The 16,967-nt window shown below is 42.1% G+C and overlaps 1 protein-coding gene across 2 annotated transcripts; it reads right to left on the minus strand.

Annotated features, from left to right (window-relative positions):
• Positions 1-131: 131 nt before the first annotated feature.
• On the minus strand, positions 132-15,873 carry LOC106561578 (tripartite motif-containing protein 16). Of its 2 annotated transcripts, none has more exons than XM_082968298.1 (6): positions 12,818-13,557; positions 10,685-10,780; positions 7,016-7,249; positions 6,570-6,729; positions 6,373-6,432; positions 132-6,136 (listed from the first exon to the last, which is right to left on the minus strand). In XM_082968298.1, exons 1-6 carry the CDS (start codon positions 13,397-13,399, stop codon positions 5,628-5,630), a joined length of 1,641 nt encoding a protein of 546 aa, XP_082824424.1. In that variant the 5' UTR covers positions 13,400-13,557; the 3' UTR covers positions 132-5,627. The 2 variants fall into 2 exon arrangements, with proteins under 2 accessions (XP_082824424.1, XP_082824425.1); XM_082968299.1 differs by having other exon boundaries at positions 5,804-6,136; positions 6,353-6,432; positions 12,818-15,873.
• Between the last annotated feature and the right edge of the window lie 1,094 nt (positions 15,874-16,967).

Below are 16,967 nucleotides of genomic sequence, written 5' to 3' on the forward strand. Positions count from 1 at the left end.
GTCAGACATGAAGATGCCTAAACACAACTGGAATATTCACCCACACCACTAGCTCACCTCCACACAATCCATTTACAAGTTAAAGACACACCTTGGAATAAATAACAAAGGAAAACTATTACTAGATGAAGTTTAGTGTTGTATTTTTTATTTCCCATCACCATAAATCATACTTAATCACTGAACAGTAGCAGACCTAAATTCATCTGTTCCGGACTCTGGATAGTGGATTAAAAAGACCATCAATCTCCAATGATATTAAAGTACTATTATGAACATTACTGATATACTGAGTGGCAAGTCAAGATATCTGCTGGTTTTATTGTTTGGTCAATAGCACCACCTGCTGGACAGGTTTAATGTTGCTGGACTGAGCAGTATGGGAGGATGAAAGATGACACATTTAGGGCTGGTTTCCTGGACATCTGCATTGAACATTGTTTTTTCACACTTAATCTGTTCCATGTCCAGGAAACCAGTCCATATAGTTTAGTTACTATCTGTTCCATGTCCAGGAAACCAGTCCATATAGTTTAGTTACTATCTGTTCCATGTCCAGGAAACCAGTCCATATAGTTTAGTTACTATCTGTTCAATGACACTACGGAAAACTTGTCCAGTTGAGAAAATATATCAATGGTTCTGAATGACAACCAATATACATCAACACCATATATCATATTTCATGGAAATGTATAGATTAAACAATATTAATACAAAGCATTTTAATGGATGAAATCTATGAAGATCAAATCAGTCAGAAAAAAATCAATTGGAAAGAAAAACAGAGCAGAATGAATCATCACATCTGGGGACCATCACCACCAGCATGACTAGTATCTATGTGGACCCTACTACAGTTTAACCAGCTCAGCTATAGTCTACACCAGCATGACTAGTATCTATGTGGACCCTACTACAGTTTAACCAGGTCAGCTATAGACTACACCAGCATGACTAGTATCTATGTGGACCCTACTACAGTTTAACCAGCTCTGCTATAGACTACACCAGCATGACTAGTATCTATGTGGACCCTACTACAGTTTAACCAGCTCAGCTATAGACTACACCAGCATGACTAGTATCTATGTGGACCCTACTACAGTTTAACCAGCTCAGCTATAGACTACACCAGCATGACTAGTATCTATGTGGACCCTACTACAGTTTAACCAGCTCAGCTATAGACTACACCAGCATGACTAGTATCTATGTGGACCCTACTACAGTTTAACCAGCTCAGCTATAGACTACACCAGCATGACTAGTATCTATGTGGACCCTGCTACAGTTTAACCAGCTCAGCTATAGACTACACCAGCATGACTAGTATCTATGTGGACCCTACTACAGTTTAACCAGCTCAGCTATAGACTACACCAGCATGACTAGTATCTATGTGGACCCTACTACAGTTTAACCAGCTCAGCTATAGACTACACCCGCATGACTAGTATCTATGTGGACACTACTACAGTTTAACCAGCTCAGCTATAGACTACACCAGCATGACTAGTATCTATGTGGACCCTACTACAGTTTAACCAGCTCAGCTATAGACTACACCAGCATGACTAGTGTCTATGTGGACCCTACTAGAGTTTAACCAGCTCATCTATAGACTACACCAGCATGACTAGTATCTATGTGGACCCTACTACAGTTTAACCAGCTCAGCTATAGACTACACCAGCATGACTAGTATCTATGTGGACCCTACTACAGTTTAACCAGCTCAGCTATAGACTACACCAGCATGACTAGTATCTATGTGGACCCTGCTACAGTTTAACCAGCTCAGCTATAGACTACACCAGCATGACTAGTATCTATGTGGACCCTACTACAGTTTAACCAGCTCAGCTATAGACTACACCAGCATGACTAGTATCTATGTGGACCCTACTACAGTTTAACCAGCTCAGCTATAGACTACACCAGCATGACTAGTATCTATGTGGACCCTACTATAGTTTAACCAGCTCAGCTATAGACTACACCAGCATGACTAGTATCTATGTGGACCCTACTACAGTTTAACCAGCTCAGCTATAGACTACACCAGCATGACTAGTATCTATGTGGACCCTACTACAGTTTAACCAGCTCAGCTATAGACTACACCAGCATGACTAGTATCTATGTGGACCCTACTATAGTTTAACCAGCTCAGCTATAGACTACACCAGCATGACTAGTATCTATGTGGACCCTACTACAGTTTAACCAGCTCAGCTATAGACTACACCAGCATGACTAGTATCTATGTGGACCCTACTACAGTTTAACCAGCTCAGCTATAGACTACACCCGCATGACTAGTATCTATGTGGACACTACTACAGTTTAACCAGCTCAGCTATAGACTACACCAGCATGACTAGTATCTATGTGGACCCTACTACAGTTTAACCAGCTCAGCTATAGACTACACCAGCATGACTAGTGTCTATGTGGACCCTACTAGAGTTTAACCAGCTCATCTATAGACTACACCAGCATGACTAGTATCTATGTGGACCCTACTACAGTTTAACCAGCTCAGCTATAGACTACACCAGCATGACTAGTATCTATGTGGACCCTACTACAGTTTAACCAGCTCAGCTATAGACTACACCAGCATGACTAGTGTCTATGTGGACCCTACTACAGTTTAACCAGCTCAGCTATAGACTACACCTGCATGACTAGTATCTATGTGGACCCTACTACAGTTTAACCAGCTCAGCTATAGACTACACCAGCATGACTAGTATTTATGTGGACCCTACTACAGTTTAACCAGCTCAGCTATAGACTACACCAGCATGACTAGTATCTATGTGGACCCTACTACAGTTTAACCAGCTCAGCTATAGACTACACCAGCATGACTAGTATCTATGTGGACCCTACTACAGTTTAACCAGCTCAGCTATAGACTACACCAGCATGACTAGTATCTATGTGGACCCTACTATAGTTTAACCAGCTCAGCTATAGACTACACCAGCATGACTAGTATCTATGTGGACCCTACTACAGTTTAACCAGCTCAGCTATAGACTACACCAGCATGACTAGTATCTATGTGGACCCTACTATAGTTTAACCAGCTCAGCTATAGACTACACCAGCATGACTAGTATCTATGTGGACCCTACTACAGTTTAACCAGCTCAGCTATAGACTACACCAGCATGACTAGTATCTATGTGGACCCTACTACAGTTTAACCAGCTCAGCTATAGACTACACCCGCATGACTAGTATCTATGTGGACACTACTACAGTTTAACCAGCTCAGCTATAGACTACACCAGCATGACTAGTATCTATGTGGACCCTACTACAGTTTAACCAGCTCAGCTATAGACTACACCAGCATGACTAGTGTCTATGTGGACCCTACTAGAGTTTAACCAGCTCATCTATAGACTACACCAGCATGACTAGTATCTATGTGGACCCTACTACAGTTTAACCAGCTCAGCTATAGACTACACCAGCATGACTAGTATCTATGTGGACCCTACTACAGTTTAACCAGCTCAGCTATAGACTACACCAGCATGACTAGTGTCTATGTGGACCCTACTACAGTTTAACCAGCTCAGCTATAGACTACACCTGCATGACTAGTATCTATGTGGACCCTACTACAGTTTAACCAGCTCAGCTATAGACTACACCAGCATGACTAGTATTTATGTGGACCCTACTACAGTTTAACCAGCTCAGCTATAGACTACACCAGCATGACTAGTATCTATTTTGAACCTACTACAGTTTAACCAGCTCAGCTATAGACTACACCAGCATGACTGGTATCGATGTGGACCCTACTACAGTTTAACCAGCTCAGCTATAGACTACACCAGCATGACTAGTATCTATGTGGACCCTACTACAGTTTAACCAACTCAGCTATAGACTACACCAGCATGACTAGTATCTATGTGGACCCTACTACAGTTTAACCAGCTCAGCTATAGACTACACCAGCATGACTAGTATCTATGTGGACCCTACCTCAGTTTAACCAGCTCAGCTATAGAATACACCAGCATGACTAGTATCTATGTGGACCCTACTACAGTTTAACCAGCTCAGCTATAGACTACACCAGCATGACTAGTATCTATGTGGACCCTACTACAGTTTAACCAGCTCAGCTATAGACTACACCAGCATGACTAGTATCTATGTGGACCATACTACAGTTTAACCAGCTCAGCTATACACTACACCAGCATGACTAGTATCTATGTGGACCCTACTACAGTTTAACCAGCTCAGCTATAGACTACACCAGCATGACTAGTATCTATGTGGACCCTACTATAGTTTAACCAGCTCAGCTATAGACTACACCAGCATGACTAGTATCTATGTGGACCCTACTACAGTTTAACCAGCTCAGCTATAGACTACACCAGCATGACTAGTATCTATGTGGACCCTACTACAGTTTAACCAGCTCAGCTATAGACTACACCCGCATGACTAGTATCTATGTGGACACTACTACAGTTTAACCAGCTCAGCTATAGACTACACCAGCATGACTAGTATCTATGTGGACCCTACTACAGTTTAACCAGCTCAGCTATAGACTACACCAGCATGACTAGTGTCTATGTGGACCCTACTAGAGTTTAACCAGCTCATCTATAGACTACACCAGCATGACTAGTATCTATGTGGACCCTACTACAGTTTAACCAGCTCAGCTATAGACTACACCAGCATGACTAGTATCTATGTGGACCCTACTACAGTTTAACCAGCTCAGCTATAGACTACACCAGCATGACTAGTGTCTATGTGGACCCTACTACAGTTTAACCAGCTCAGCTATAGACTACACCTGCATGACTAGTATCTATGTGGACCCTACTACAGTTTAACCAGCTCAGCTATAGACTACACCAGCATGACTAGTATTTATGTGGACCCTACTACAGTTTAACCAGCTCAGCTATAGACTACACCAGCATGACTAGTATCTATTTTGAACCTACTACAGTTTAACCAGCTCAGCTATAGACTACACCAGCATGACTGGTATCGATGTGGACCCTACTACAGTTTAACCAGCTCAGCTATAGACTACACCAGCATGACTAGTATCTATGTGGACCCTACTACAGTTTAACCAACTCAGCTATAGACTACACCAGCATGACTAGTATCTATGTGGACCCTACTACAGTTTAACCAGCTCAGCTATAGACTACACCAGCATGACTAGTATCTATGTGGACCCTACTACAGTTTAACCAGCTCAGCTATAGAATACACCAGCATGACTAGTATCTATGTGGACCCTACTACAGTTTAACCAGCTCAGCTATAGACTACACCAGCATGACTAGTATCTATGTGGACCCTACTACAGTTTAACCAGCTCAGCTATAGACTACACCAGCATGACTAGTATCTATGTGGACCATACTACAGTTTAACCAGCTCAGCTATACACTACACCAGCATGACTAGTATCTATGTGGACCCTACTACAGTTTAACCAGCTCAGCTATAGAATACACCAGCATGACTAGTATATATGTGGACCCTACTACAGTTTAACCAGCTAAGCTATAGACTACACCAGCATGACTAGTATCTATGTGGACCCATTACAGTTTAACCAGCTCAGCAGTACCAGTGAGCATAAACCCAGGATAGAGAGGCTGAGTGAATGTGGTCTGGACTCTGTGGAGGAGGGTCATTGTGTCAGAGACACTGTAGAAGGACAGAGTACCTGCCTTGTGATCCAGGTATACTCCTACTCTGGAGGACTGAGGGCCTGATACTTTAGTCACAACATTAGTGTGTCTGAACCAATAACCATCACTATAGCACAGTAAACTCCAGGACTTGTTATTGTTTCCAAATCCACCATCTGACCCTGTTCTGCTGATGTCTTTATATGAGACTGCTGTAACAACATAACCACTCCACTCCACTTCCCAGTAACAGCGTCCAGACAGACCCTCTCTACACAGAACCTGGTACCAGTTGGTGAACCTGTCTGGATGGTCAGGATATGGTTGGACTTGGTCTGTATAGGTCACCTTTCTGTTCCCTTTAGACAGAGAGAGGTGTGTGCGTGCTGTGTTTGGGTCCAGTGTGAGCTGACAGGAATCTGGGAGAAGAGCAGAGCAGAGACCAATGAGGGGAGTCAGAACAATAAGTTAAGTCAGATACTGTATCTACCCTGTCTTTGATTAGAGCACAGCAGAGATCAAATCAGAGAAATATGAGGAGTCAGATAGATACTCAGTCTTTGATTAGATCTACTATTGCTATATATTTCTAGAGGGATTGTTAGGAGTGTCAGTAAAAAGAGACTGTTAGTTACCTCACAATAAAGAGACTCACATTGTAACAACTGTTCTCTGGTCTTGGGCTCTGGAGGCAGAACAACCTCCACTATATTCACTACAGACACACAAACACATTGACAGAGAGAGGGAATGTTATCATCATACCATACCATATACCATATTCCACCTGTATATGACTAGTAGGGAACTTTCAATGGTCTAAAGTTGATGTTCTTATTGTTTTCAACACACCTGTAGCGGAGATCTTGGTCCATTCTCCTTTAAGGAAGTATTCTAGTTTCTCTCTCAGTTCAGACACAGTCTTACACACATCTCCAAAGTACTGAAGAGGACGGACAACGATGCTGGGAAAGTCTGAAGATACACTGATACTGGAGAGAGACTGATAACTCTGGAGAGGGAGAGAGAAAGAGAGACACAGAGAGAGACAGAGAGAGTGAGAGAGGGACAGAGGGGGACAGAGAGAGAGGGGGACAGAGAGAGAGGGAAGGACAGAGAGAGGGACAGAGAGGGAAGGACAGAGAGAGGGACAGAGAGAGAGAGAGAGGGACAGAGAGAGAGAGAGAGAGAGAGAGAGAGAGGGGGACAGAGAGACAGACAGGACAACATAATGATTTAGATGAATAGTTTCACATTAAGTTAATTTCATATCACATGTAACAAGACAGTTTAGTTACCTGGAGGAAATGGATGTGATCCTCTATGTGTGAGAGCTGCTCCAGCTCAGTGCTTCTCTTCCTCAGCTCAGCTATCTCCTGCTTCAGTTGCTCCAGGAGTCCTTCAGCCTGACTCACTTGAGCCTTCTCTTGGGCTCTGATCAGCTCCTTCACCTCAGAGCTCCTACTCTCAATGGAGCGGATCAGCTCAGTAAAGATCTGATCACTGTCCTCCACTGCTACCTGTGCAGAGCGCTGTTGAGAGAGAGAGAGATACAGAGAGTAGGTAAAGTAGCCTCTGCATGTCATTGAGTCAGAACGCTGCCACCCTGTTCTCCAGGTCCACCAAGCCTTGTCCCACCTCCTGGACAGGCAGGTACCGAACATTGCTTGGCCCTGCTCTACTGTCCTCCCTCCTGGTACCCCCTCCAGTAGCCTGCCCCATAGCAGAGCTAGATCCAGCCTCTGCCCCCTGAGTTCTAGTAGGCTGGACAATAGAACGAGTCAAAATGTCCAAAGAAGGTTGTCTGAGCTGGAACACTAGCGAGGCCATAGCAAACGAATTGAAATGAACCTTCACAGAGCCTCTTCTGACTGGAATGATCCTTATAATTCATTTTTCCCTAAATGTTTTGGAATCTGAGACGACACGAAAGAGAGGTTGAACAGGCTAGTAATAGGGGTTGCACCAATTTCGCAGATAATTTTAGAAAGAAAGGGTCCAGATTGTCTAGCCCGGCTGATTTGTAGGGGTCTAGATTTTACAGCGCTTTCAGAACATCAGCTGACTGGATTTGGGAGAAGGAGAAATGGAGAAGGATTGGGCGAGTTACTATGGGGGGTGCAGTGCTGTTGACCGGGGTAGGGGTAGCCAGGTGGAAAGCATGGCCAGCCGTAGAAAAATGTTTATTGAAATTCTCAATTATAGTGGATTTATCGGTGGTGACAGAGTTTCCTATCCTCAGTGCAGTGGGCAGCTGGGAGGAGGTGCTCTTATTCTCCATGGACTTTACAGTGTCCCAGAACTTTTTTGAGTTTGTGTTGCAGGAAGCAAATATCTGCTTGAAAAAGCTAGCCTTGGCTTTTCTAACTGGCTGTGTATATTAGTTTCTAACTTCCCTGAAAAGTTGCATATCACGGGGGCTGTTCGATGCTAATGCAGAACGCCACAGGATGTTTTTGTGTTGGTTAAGGGAAGTCAGGTCTGGAGAGAACCAAGGGCTGTATCTTTTTCTGGTTCTAAATTTCTTGAATTGGGCATGCTTATTTAAGATGTAAGGAAGGCATTTAAAAAAAATAACCAGGCATCATCCTCTACTGACGGGATGAGGTCAATATCCTTCCAGGATACCCAGGCCAAGTCGATTAGAAAGGCCTGCTCGCTGAAGTGTTTCAGGGAGCGTTTGACAGTGATGAGTGGAGGTCGTTTGACCGCTGACCCATTACGGATGCAGGCAATGAGGCAGTGATCGCTGAGATCTTGGTTGAAAACAGCAGAGGTGTATTTAGAGGGCAAGTTGGTTAGGATGTTATCTATGAGGGTGCCCGTGTTTACGGCTTTGGGGTAGTACCTGGTAGGTTCATTGATAATTTGTGTGAGATTGAGGGCATCAAGCTTAGATTGTAGGATGGCTGGGGTGTTAAGCATGTCCCAGTCACCTAGCAGCACGAGCTCTGAAGATAGATGGGGGGCAATCAGTTCACATATGGTGTCAAGAGCACAATGTACAATGTCCTAAGCACAATTGAGGACACAACACCTATTCCTACCTAATCTGACCTTTGAAACTTGGTCCACCGACCTTTCTTTGAAGGGCATATAAATGCTGTCCCTTGTGCTCAGGGTCCCATCTCTTCTGCCACACATCTATCAAATGTTTCTGATCTAACATGTGGCCTCACCTCTACCCAGTGGAACATTAATATAGATTATATCTTGTTTCAAAGCTCTTTTAGCGAACTGGTCTTCAATTTCATTCCCTTCCACACCTGAATGTGCTGGGACCCAGCAGAATCTCACTACTACCCCCATTCTCTCATTTCTCCATAGTAACATTAATACCTCCAATAGTTGGTCACTCCTATTAGATTTACCAGATGATAAACTATTCAATACAGACAGAGAATCTGAGCATACTATAATTCTAACAGGTTGTACATCCTCCACCTACTGGAGGGCAACTATTATCACCAACAGTTCAACTGAGTTCATCTTTTAGTCTTCTACATATCTGCACATCAAATTCAGGAATGTAAACACCTGCTCCTGTCCGCCCACTATCTGGGTCCTTGGATCCATCTGTGAAAAGAGGTAAAAAAGCATAACAACTTCTACTAATGTAATTGTCATCCAGTTTCCCTTTATCACTGACTTCTGACCACTCTGAATTCTGATCACCTGGGGTGGCAGGTACCCTAGAGGTTAGAGCATTGGGCCAGTAACCGAAAGGTTGCTGGATTGAAGCCCCGAGCTGACAAGGTCAAATTGAATCCTGTTGTTCTGCCCCTGAGCGAGACAGCTCCACACCTCTCTGATTCAGAGGGTTAAATGCAGAAGACACAATTCAGTTGTACAACTGACTAGGTATCCCACCTTTCCCACATACAGTACCTGTATTGATAGTCCATACTGGGCTTTACTATGGTTCTACATACAGTATCTGTATTGATAGTCCATACTGGACTTTACTATGGTTTTACATACAGTATCTGTATTGATAGTCCCATACTGGGCTTTACTATGGTTCTACATACAGTATCTGTATTGATAGTCCATACTGGGCTTTACTATGGTTCTACATACAGTATCTGTATTGATAGTAGTTCCCTGTAGCTCAGTTGGTAGAGCATGGTGTTTGCAACGCCAGGGTTGTGGGTTCGATTCCCACGGGGGGCCAGCAAAAAAAAATGTATGAAATTGTATGAAATGTATGCATTCACTACTGTAAGTCGCTCTGGATAAGAGCGTCTGCTAAATGACTAAAATGTAAAAAAAAAAAAATGATAGTCCATACTGGACTTTACTATGGTTCTACATACAGTATCTGTATTGATAGTCCATACTGGGCTTTACTATGGTTCTACATACAGTATCTGTATTGATAGTCCATACTGGACTTTACTATGGTTCTACATACAGTATCTGTATTGATAGTCCATACTGGTCTTTACTATGGTTCTACATACAGTACACTTGAATTATAACATTTGAAATGTCTCTATTCCTTTGAAACTTTTGTTGAGTGTAATGTTTACTATTCACTTCTAATTTATTTTATTTCACATTTGTTTATGGTCTATTTCACTTGCTTTGGCAATGTAAACATATTTTTCCCATGCCAATAAAGCCCTTTGAATCGAATTGAGAGCTCCATGTTAATGTATAGGGACATGGTTACCAATGGTTGTGTGATGAGGTAGCCCCGCCTGTGACTTCTAAATCAGTGTCGGCCCAATAGGGAATGTTCTCTTGATGTAATGGTCAAGATGTTGGTTTCTCCCGCGGTAAACCTGGGTTCATATCCCGTCAGTTACATTAAGTAGTCTATTCTCTGAAAGGGGTCCAGACAGCCTGTTCAACAGTGGGGTCAGTGGGATTGGAGAGGGGCCACTCTCCCTCTCTCTCTCTCTCTCTCTCTGACTGGAGGAGAAAAGTGAAATGGTGTGTCTCCTCTGGTCAACAATAATAACCTTGAAAGACTCCATAGCCTGTTGGAGCTCCTTCAGCTCCTTCTCTCTCTCCTGGAATCTCTGCTGGACCTTCTGCTGATTCATCCCCAGCTGCCTCTGTGGAGAATCACTCTTCAATGAGCTATCAAGCTTTATTAGTCCAGTAGATCAATAGTATAGTAATGTGACATAGGGCCCATAGAAAATAGGGATTCAAATGTTGAGGAAGTGTGTGAAAATATATTATTATGTTGTTATGTGAATGATTATAGTTTTAACAGAACATAAATCAGGAGAGCTGATTGGGTGTTTGATAACGAATGATAATGGTGTTTGACTTTAGAAAATTGTGATACATTTGGAGAATCTGGGTTAAGATATCTACAGTTGAAGTCTGAAGTTTACATACACATTTACATTTAAATTCAGATTTTCACAATTCCTGACATTTAGTTCTAGTAAAAAGTCCCTGTCTTAGGTCAGTTAGAATCACCACTTTATTTTAAGATTGTGAAATGTCAGAATAATAGTAGAGAGAATTATTTATTTCAGCTTGTATTTCTTTCATCACATTCCCAGTGGGTCAGAAGTTTACGTACACTAAATTAGTACTTGGTAGCATTGCCTCTAAATTGTATAACTTGGGTCAAACGTTTCGGTAGCCTTCCACAACCTTCCCACAATAAGTTGGGTGAATTTTGGCCCATTCCTCCTGACAGAGCTGGTGTAACTGAGTCAGGTTTGTAGGCCTCCTTGCTCGCACACGCTTTTCCAGTTCGGCCCACAAATTTTCTATAGGATTGAGGTCAGGGCTTTGTGATTGCCACGCCAATACCTTGACTTTGTTGTCCTTAAGCGATTTTGCCACAACTTTGGAAGTATGCTTGGGGTCATTGTCCATTTGCAAGAGACATTTGCAATCAAGCTTTAACTTCTTGACTGATGTCTTGAGATGTTGCTTCAATATATCCATAATTCTCCTTCCTTGTGATGCCATCTATTTTGTGAAGTGCACCAGTCCCTCCTGCAGCAAAGCACCCCCACAACATGATGCTGCCACCCCCCGTGCTTCACGGTTAGGATGGTGTTCTTCGTCTTGCAAGCGTCCCCCTTTTTCCTCCAAACATAACGATGGTCATTATGGCCAAACAGTTCTACTTTCGTTTCATCAGACCAGAGAACATTTCTCCAAAAAGTAAAATCTTTGTCCCCATGTGCAGTTGCAAACCGTAGTCTGGCTTTTTTATGGCGGTTTTGGAGCATTGGCTTCTTCCTTGCTGAGCGGCCTTTCAGGTTATGTCGACTCATTTTACTGTGGATATAGATACTTTTGTACATGTTTCCTCCAGCATCTTCACAAGGTCCTTTGCTGTTGTTCTGGGATTGATTTGCACTTTTCGCACCAAAGTACGTTCATCTCTAGGAGACAGAAAGCGTCTCCTTGCTGAGCGGTATGACGGCTGCGTATTCCCGTGGTGTTTATATTTGCGTATTATCGTTTGTACAGATGAACGTGGTACCTTCAGGCGTTTGGAAATTGCTCCCAAGGATAAACCAGACTTTTGGAGGTCAACAATATTTTTTTCTGATGTCTTGGCTGATTTATTTTGATTTTCCCATGATGTCAAGCAAAGAGGCACTGAGTTTGAAGGTAGGCCTTGAAATACATCCACAGGTACACCTCCAACTGACTCAAATGATGTCAATTAGCCTATCAGAAGCTTCTACAGCCATGACATCATTTTCTGGAACTTTCCAAGCTGTTTAAAGGCACAATCAACTTAGTGTATGTAAACTTCTGACCCAATGGAATTGTGATACAGTGACTTATAAGTGAAATAATCTGTCTGTAAACAATAGTTGGAAAAATGACTTATGTCATGCACAAAGTAGATGTCCTCACCGACTTGCCAAAACTATAGTTTGTTAACAAGAAATGTGTGGAGTGGTTGAAAAACAAGTTTTAATGTCTCCAACCTAAGTGTATGTAAACTTCCAACTTCAACTGTATGAGATGATCAAGGTTGTGTTCATATTTGTTCTGCTGAGGATCCATTTCATTTGAATGATCTCATATTCAAACAGCCTTAGTTCCTACTGTATCTTTAATTCTTTGTTTATCAGACAGTCACCAACAAGTTGTTCTGGTCTTACCTGTTTCTCAGTCCTCTCTGCTGCAGCTGACACTGTATCATGGCCTTTATGTTCATCCATTGTACACAGCAGACAGATACACTGCTGATCGGTACGACAGTAAACCTCCAGCAGTTTGTCATGATGAGAGCAGATCTTCTCCTGTAGTTGTGCGGTGGCTTTGACCAGCTTGTGCTTCTTGAAAGCAGGAGATTCGTAGTGAGGTTGGAGGTGAGTCTCACAGTAAGAGGCCAGACACGCCAGACAGGACATGAGGGCTTTCTGCTTTCTGGTCCCAGTGCAGGAATCACATGCCACATCTCCAGGTCCAGCATAGCACAGAGCAGGAGGGGGAGCAGCCTGGAGTCTTGTCTTCTTCAGTTTCTCCACCACCTCAGCCAGCAGAGTGCTCCTGTTCAGAACAGGCCTTGGGATAAAGGTCTGTCTGCACTGTGGACAGCTGTAAAAGCCTTTCAGGCGATCCTGATCCCAGCTTTCTTTAATACAGTCCATACAGTAACTGTGTCCACAGGCAGTAGTCACCGGATCCTTCAGTAGATCCAGACAGATGGAGCAAAAGAACAGTTCCTGATTCTCTGCCATTTTGGTTCTCTCTCCCGTAGGTTAAGCAATGGCAGTGTGAAAGATGACTTTCTGTTCAGTGTGAAAGATGACTTTCTGTTCAGTGTGAAAGATGACTTTCTGTTCAGTGTGAAAGATGACTTTCTGTTCAGTGTGAAAGATGACTTTCTGTTCAGTGTGAAAGATGACTTTCTGTTTCATTGAACTCTACACCAGAGGAAAGGGAGTGGCTTCCTACTTGACTGTGTACTCTGTATCTACAGGAAGTGTCTTCCTACTTGACATAAATTAGAAATACTTCGTTTAGGGGAAATGTACTTGATACGATTGTAATATATAGTTTTGTCACCTGGCTGTCTTAAGATGACTGCACTAATTGAAAGACTCTCTGGATAAGAGTGTCTGCTAAATTATTTAAATGTAAATGTAAAATTAATAATATGCAAAGCATGCTGAGTATTATTCTAATGAGCTCTGTCCCGAAACAAGACCAATAATAATATCCAGTGTGCTTTGCAGTTCATTTGGTATGTTAATTTTCACATATACATTTCCATTTTAGTCATTTATCTTCTTCAGAGTGACTTGCTCAACTAAGGTATATAACAACATACAGTATCACTGTCAACAAGCAAGAAAATAGGTTTTGTATCCGTTACTGAGAATGTTGTTGCTGTTCGGGCCGGACACTTCCAAATGTATTTTGTACATAAAATTAAATACATTACATGTAATTATATACATTACAAAATACAAGTATTTAGTAGTTTATTTTGAAACATTGATCTTTATGGTATTTTGTATTTGTATGTAGTAATTTCTGCCCAAATTTTCAGGCCCTCACCAGGACACTGGAGGCAAAGAACTGGTTTAATAAGAAAATGTCTGTCACGTCCTAACCAGCAGAGGGAGTAATTGTATTAATATTTGGTCAGGACGTGGCAGAAGGATATTTGTTTTGTGTGGTTTAGATTGAGTGTGAATATTGTAGGGGTGTTTGGTTTAGGTAGTCCGGGGTTTTTGAGTAATTGTTCTAGTGTTAGTTTTCTATGGTGTTCTAGTTTGTATATTTCTTTGTAGTCTGTGTGGCTCTCGATCAGGAACAGCTGTTCATCATTCATTCAGCAGTTGTCTTTAGCACTGCTGTTGTTAGTATAGCCTGTTAAACCGTCTTCTGTCGTTTTTGTTATTTTTTCCGTGCTCTCTTTGTTTAATAAATATTCAAGATGAGCATCCACATTCCTGCTGCGTATTGGTCATCTCTACCCAACGACACCCGTGACAATGTCATGGGTTTTGTTAAAAATAAATGTTTCACAAATCACTTTTGAAAGGAATTCAAAATGCTAAAAAAAATGCCTAGCTCTCCTCAGAGTATAATCACTGGGCAATCTCTTAAAAACTGCACGCAGAGACATAAAACTGTCGTGGAAATTCTACCCAGAAAGGGGAGAGACTGAAGAATCTTTCAACAACAGCTGTATTAATATGTGGAGACATGAGGTCAACCATCACTCAGGGTGCATGGTAGAGAGACCAATGATTCAGGAACAACAGCTGTATTAATATGTGGAGACATGAGGTTAACCATCACTCAGGGTGCATGGTAGAGAGACCAATGATTCAGTAACAACAGCTGTATTAATATGTGGAGACATGAGGTCAACCATCACTCAGGGTGCATGGTAGAGAGACCAATGATTCAGGAACAACAGCTCTCTTATATAGACACTCTTTTACATGAGATTCAAGTGTCACCATCTTACACAAGCAGTTTGCAAAAGGCACATATCAGGGTTTAAACTAAAACATGCTGCTCAGCTGTCAGGTGAAACTCTCGGTGTGGTCAGGATGTGGTTTCAGTTCTCGGAAGATGTTTCTGAGAACTGACACATCTCAGTTGTCAACCCTAATGCTGAGCTGTTGTCGTGACTTCTATCTCAACAACAGGATGCTGCCCCTACCCAGAAGCTCTTTTGGCACTCTGCCTTCAACATTTGGTTTAGACAGAGGACCAGAAAGAGGAACTTGTACGACACGCTGTTCTAATTCAGATTTACTGGCACAATGTTTTCTTCATTGTATCTTCTTCACACAATCACTCAGTTTAGTACCTTGAAGACTAACTATACGTCATCTTACTTAATTACCTTGAACCTCAGTTAATTTCTGTCACCACAAATGTTTCCCACAAGTTCATCTGACTGGGCCAGTAGATGAAGGGCTTCATCTGACTCTGGGTCAGTAGATAAAGGGCTTCATCTGACTCTGGGTCAGTAGATAAAGGGCTTCATCTGACTCTGGGTCAGTAGATAAAGGGCTTCATCTGACTCTGGGTCAGTAGATAAAGGGCTTCATCTGACTCTGGGTCAGTAGATAAAGGGCTTCATTGCCAAAATCCTGAAGTTTCTCTTTAAGTCAAAACTATAACTGAAATGTCTTTGGCCACCATACCAATTAAAACTATAACTGAAATGTCTTTGGCCACCATACCAATCAAAACTATAACTGAAATGTCTTTGGCCACCATACCAATTCAAACTATAACTGAAATGTCTTTGGCCACCATACCAATTAAAACCATAACTGAAATGTCTTTGGCCACCATACCAATTAAAACTGCAACTGAAATGTTTTTGGCCACCATACCAATTAAAACTACATCAAAAGAGTTCATCAAGAGGTCCATAGTCTTGAGATAGTGGCTGGGTTGGAGACCCACCAGCTGCATGGTGGCTCACCAAACAAGCATGGAGAGCTGACTGCAGCAAGGTGTACTGCTTAACTAGGATGTGGCCCTAGTTGGAGAGTGGCTTTAGGGTGGAGTACACTTCCAACATATATAATGTAATAGAAATGCATATGTAAAAATGTTGATAAATACTTTGTTGAGGGAAAATGTACTTGATACAATTGTAATATGTTGTTGTCTCACCTAGCTGTCAGGGAGAATATAGTAGACAGTTGCTGTCAAAAAATGATTGATGAGTTTTTCCTGTGCTCTGTGTTTATGACCTTTTAAGGACATCCTGTCCGGATGTTCTCACACTATTGTTTTACCTTTTATTTAACTCGGCATGTCAGTTAAGTACAACATCTTATTTACAATGACAGCCTACCCAGCCAAACCCGGACGCTGGGCAAATTGTGCGCCGCCCTGTGAGACTTTAGTGTGTGTATTATAGTGGGTATTGTAGTGTTTAGTGTGTATTGTAGTGTGTAGTATAGTGTGTATTGTAGTGTGTAGAGTAGTGTGTATTTAGTGTGTATTGTAGTGTGTAGTGTAGGGTGTATTGTAGTGTGTAGTGTAGTGTGTAGTGTAGGGTGTATTGTAGTGTGTAGCGTGGTGTGTAGTGCAGTGTGTATGTAGTGTGTATTGTAGTGTGTAGTGTAGTGTGTATTGTAGTCTGTATTTAGTGTAATGTAACTTTATAGTGCAGCTGTTTCTTTGAAGTAAAACACATGTTTGAAATAAAAAGTAATGGCCTGGTGATTGATGTGTGTAATATAGAGTAATGGCCTGGTGATTGATGTGTGTAATATAGAGTAATGGCCTGGTGGTTGATGTGTGGTGTCGTGACCTTGTTGA

This window comes from Salmo salar, chromosome 23 (assembly GCF_965601325.2).
Source record: "Salmo salar chromosome 23, fSalSal1, whole genome shotgun sequence".
Classification (NCBI taxonomy): domain Eukaryota; kingdom Metazoa; phylum Chordata; class Actinopteri; order Salmoniformes; family Salmonidae; genus Salmo; species Salmo salar.

Coding starts and splice junctions, on each gene's coding strand:
- LOC106561578 (XM_082968298.1), bottom strand. CDS start 13,399: ATGGCAGAGAATCAGGAACTGTTCTTTTGCTCCATCTGTCTGGATCTA. Junction 10,781..12,817: donor CAGAGAGGACTGAGAAACAG/GTAAGACCAGAA, acceptor GATTCTCCACAG/AGGCAGCTGGGGATGAATCA. Junction 7,250..10,684: donor AGGCTATGGAGTCTTTCAAG/GTTATTATTGTT, acceptor CTCTCTCAACAG/CGCTCTGCACAGGTAGCAGT.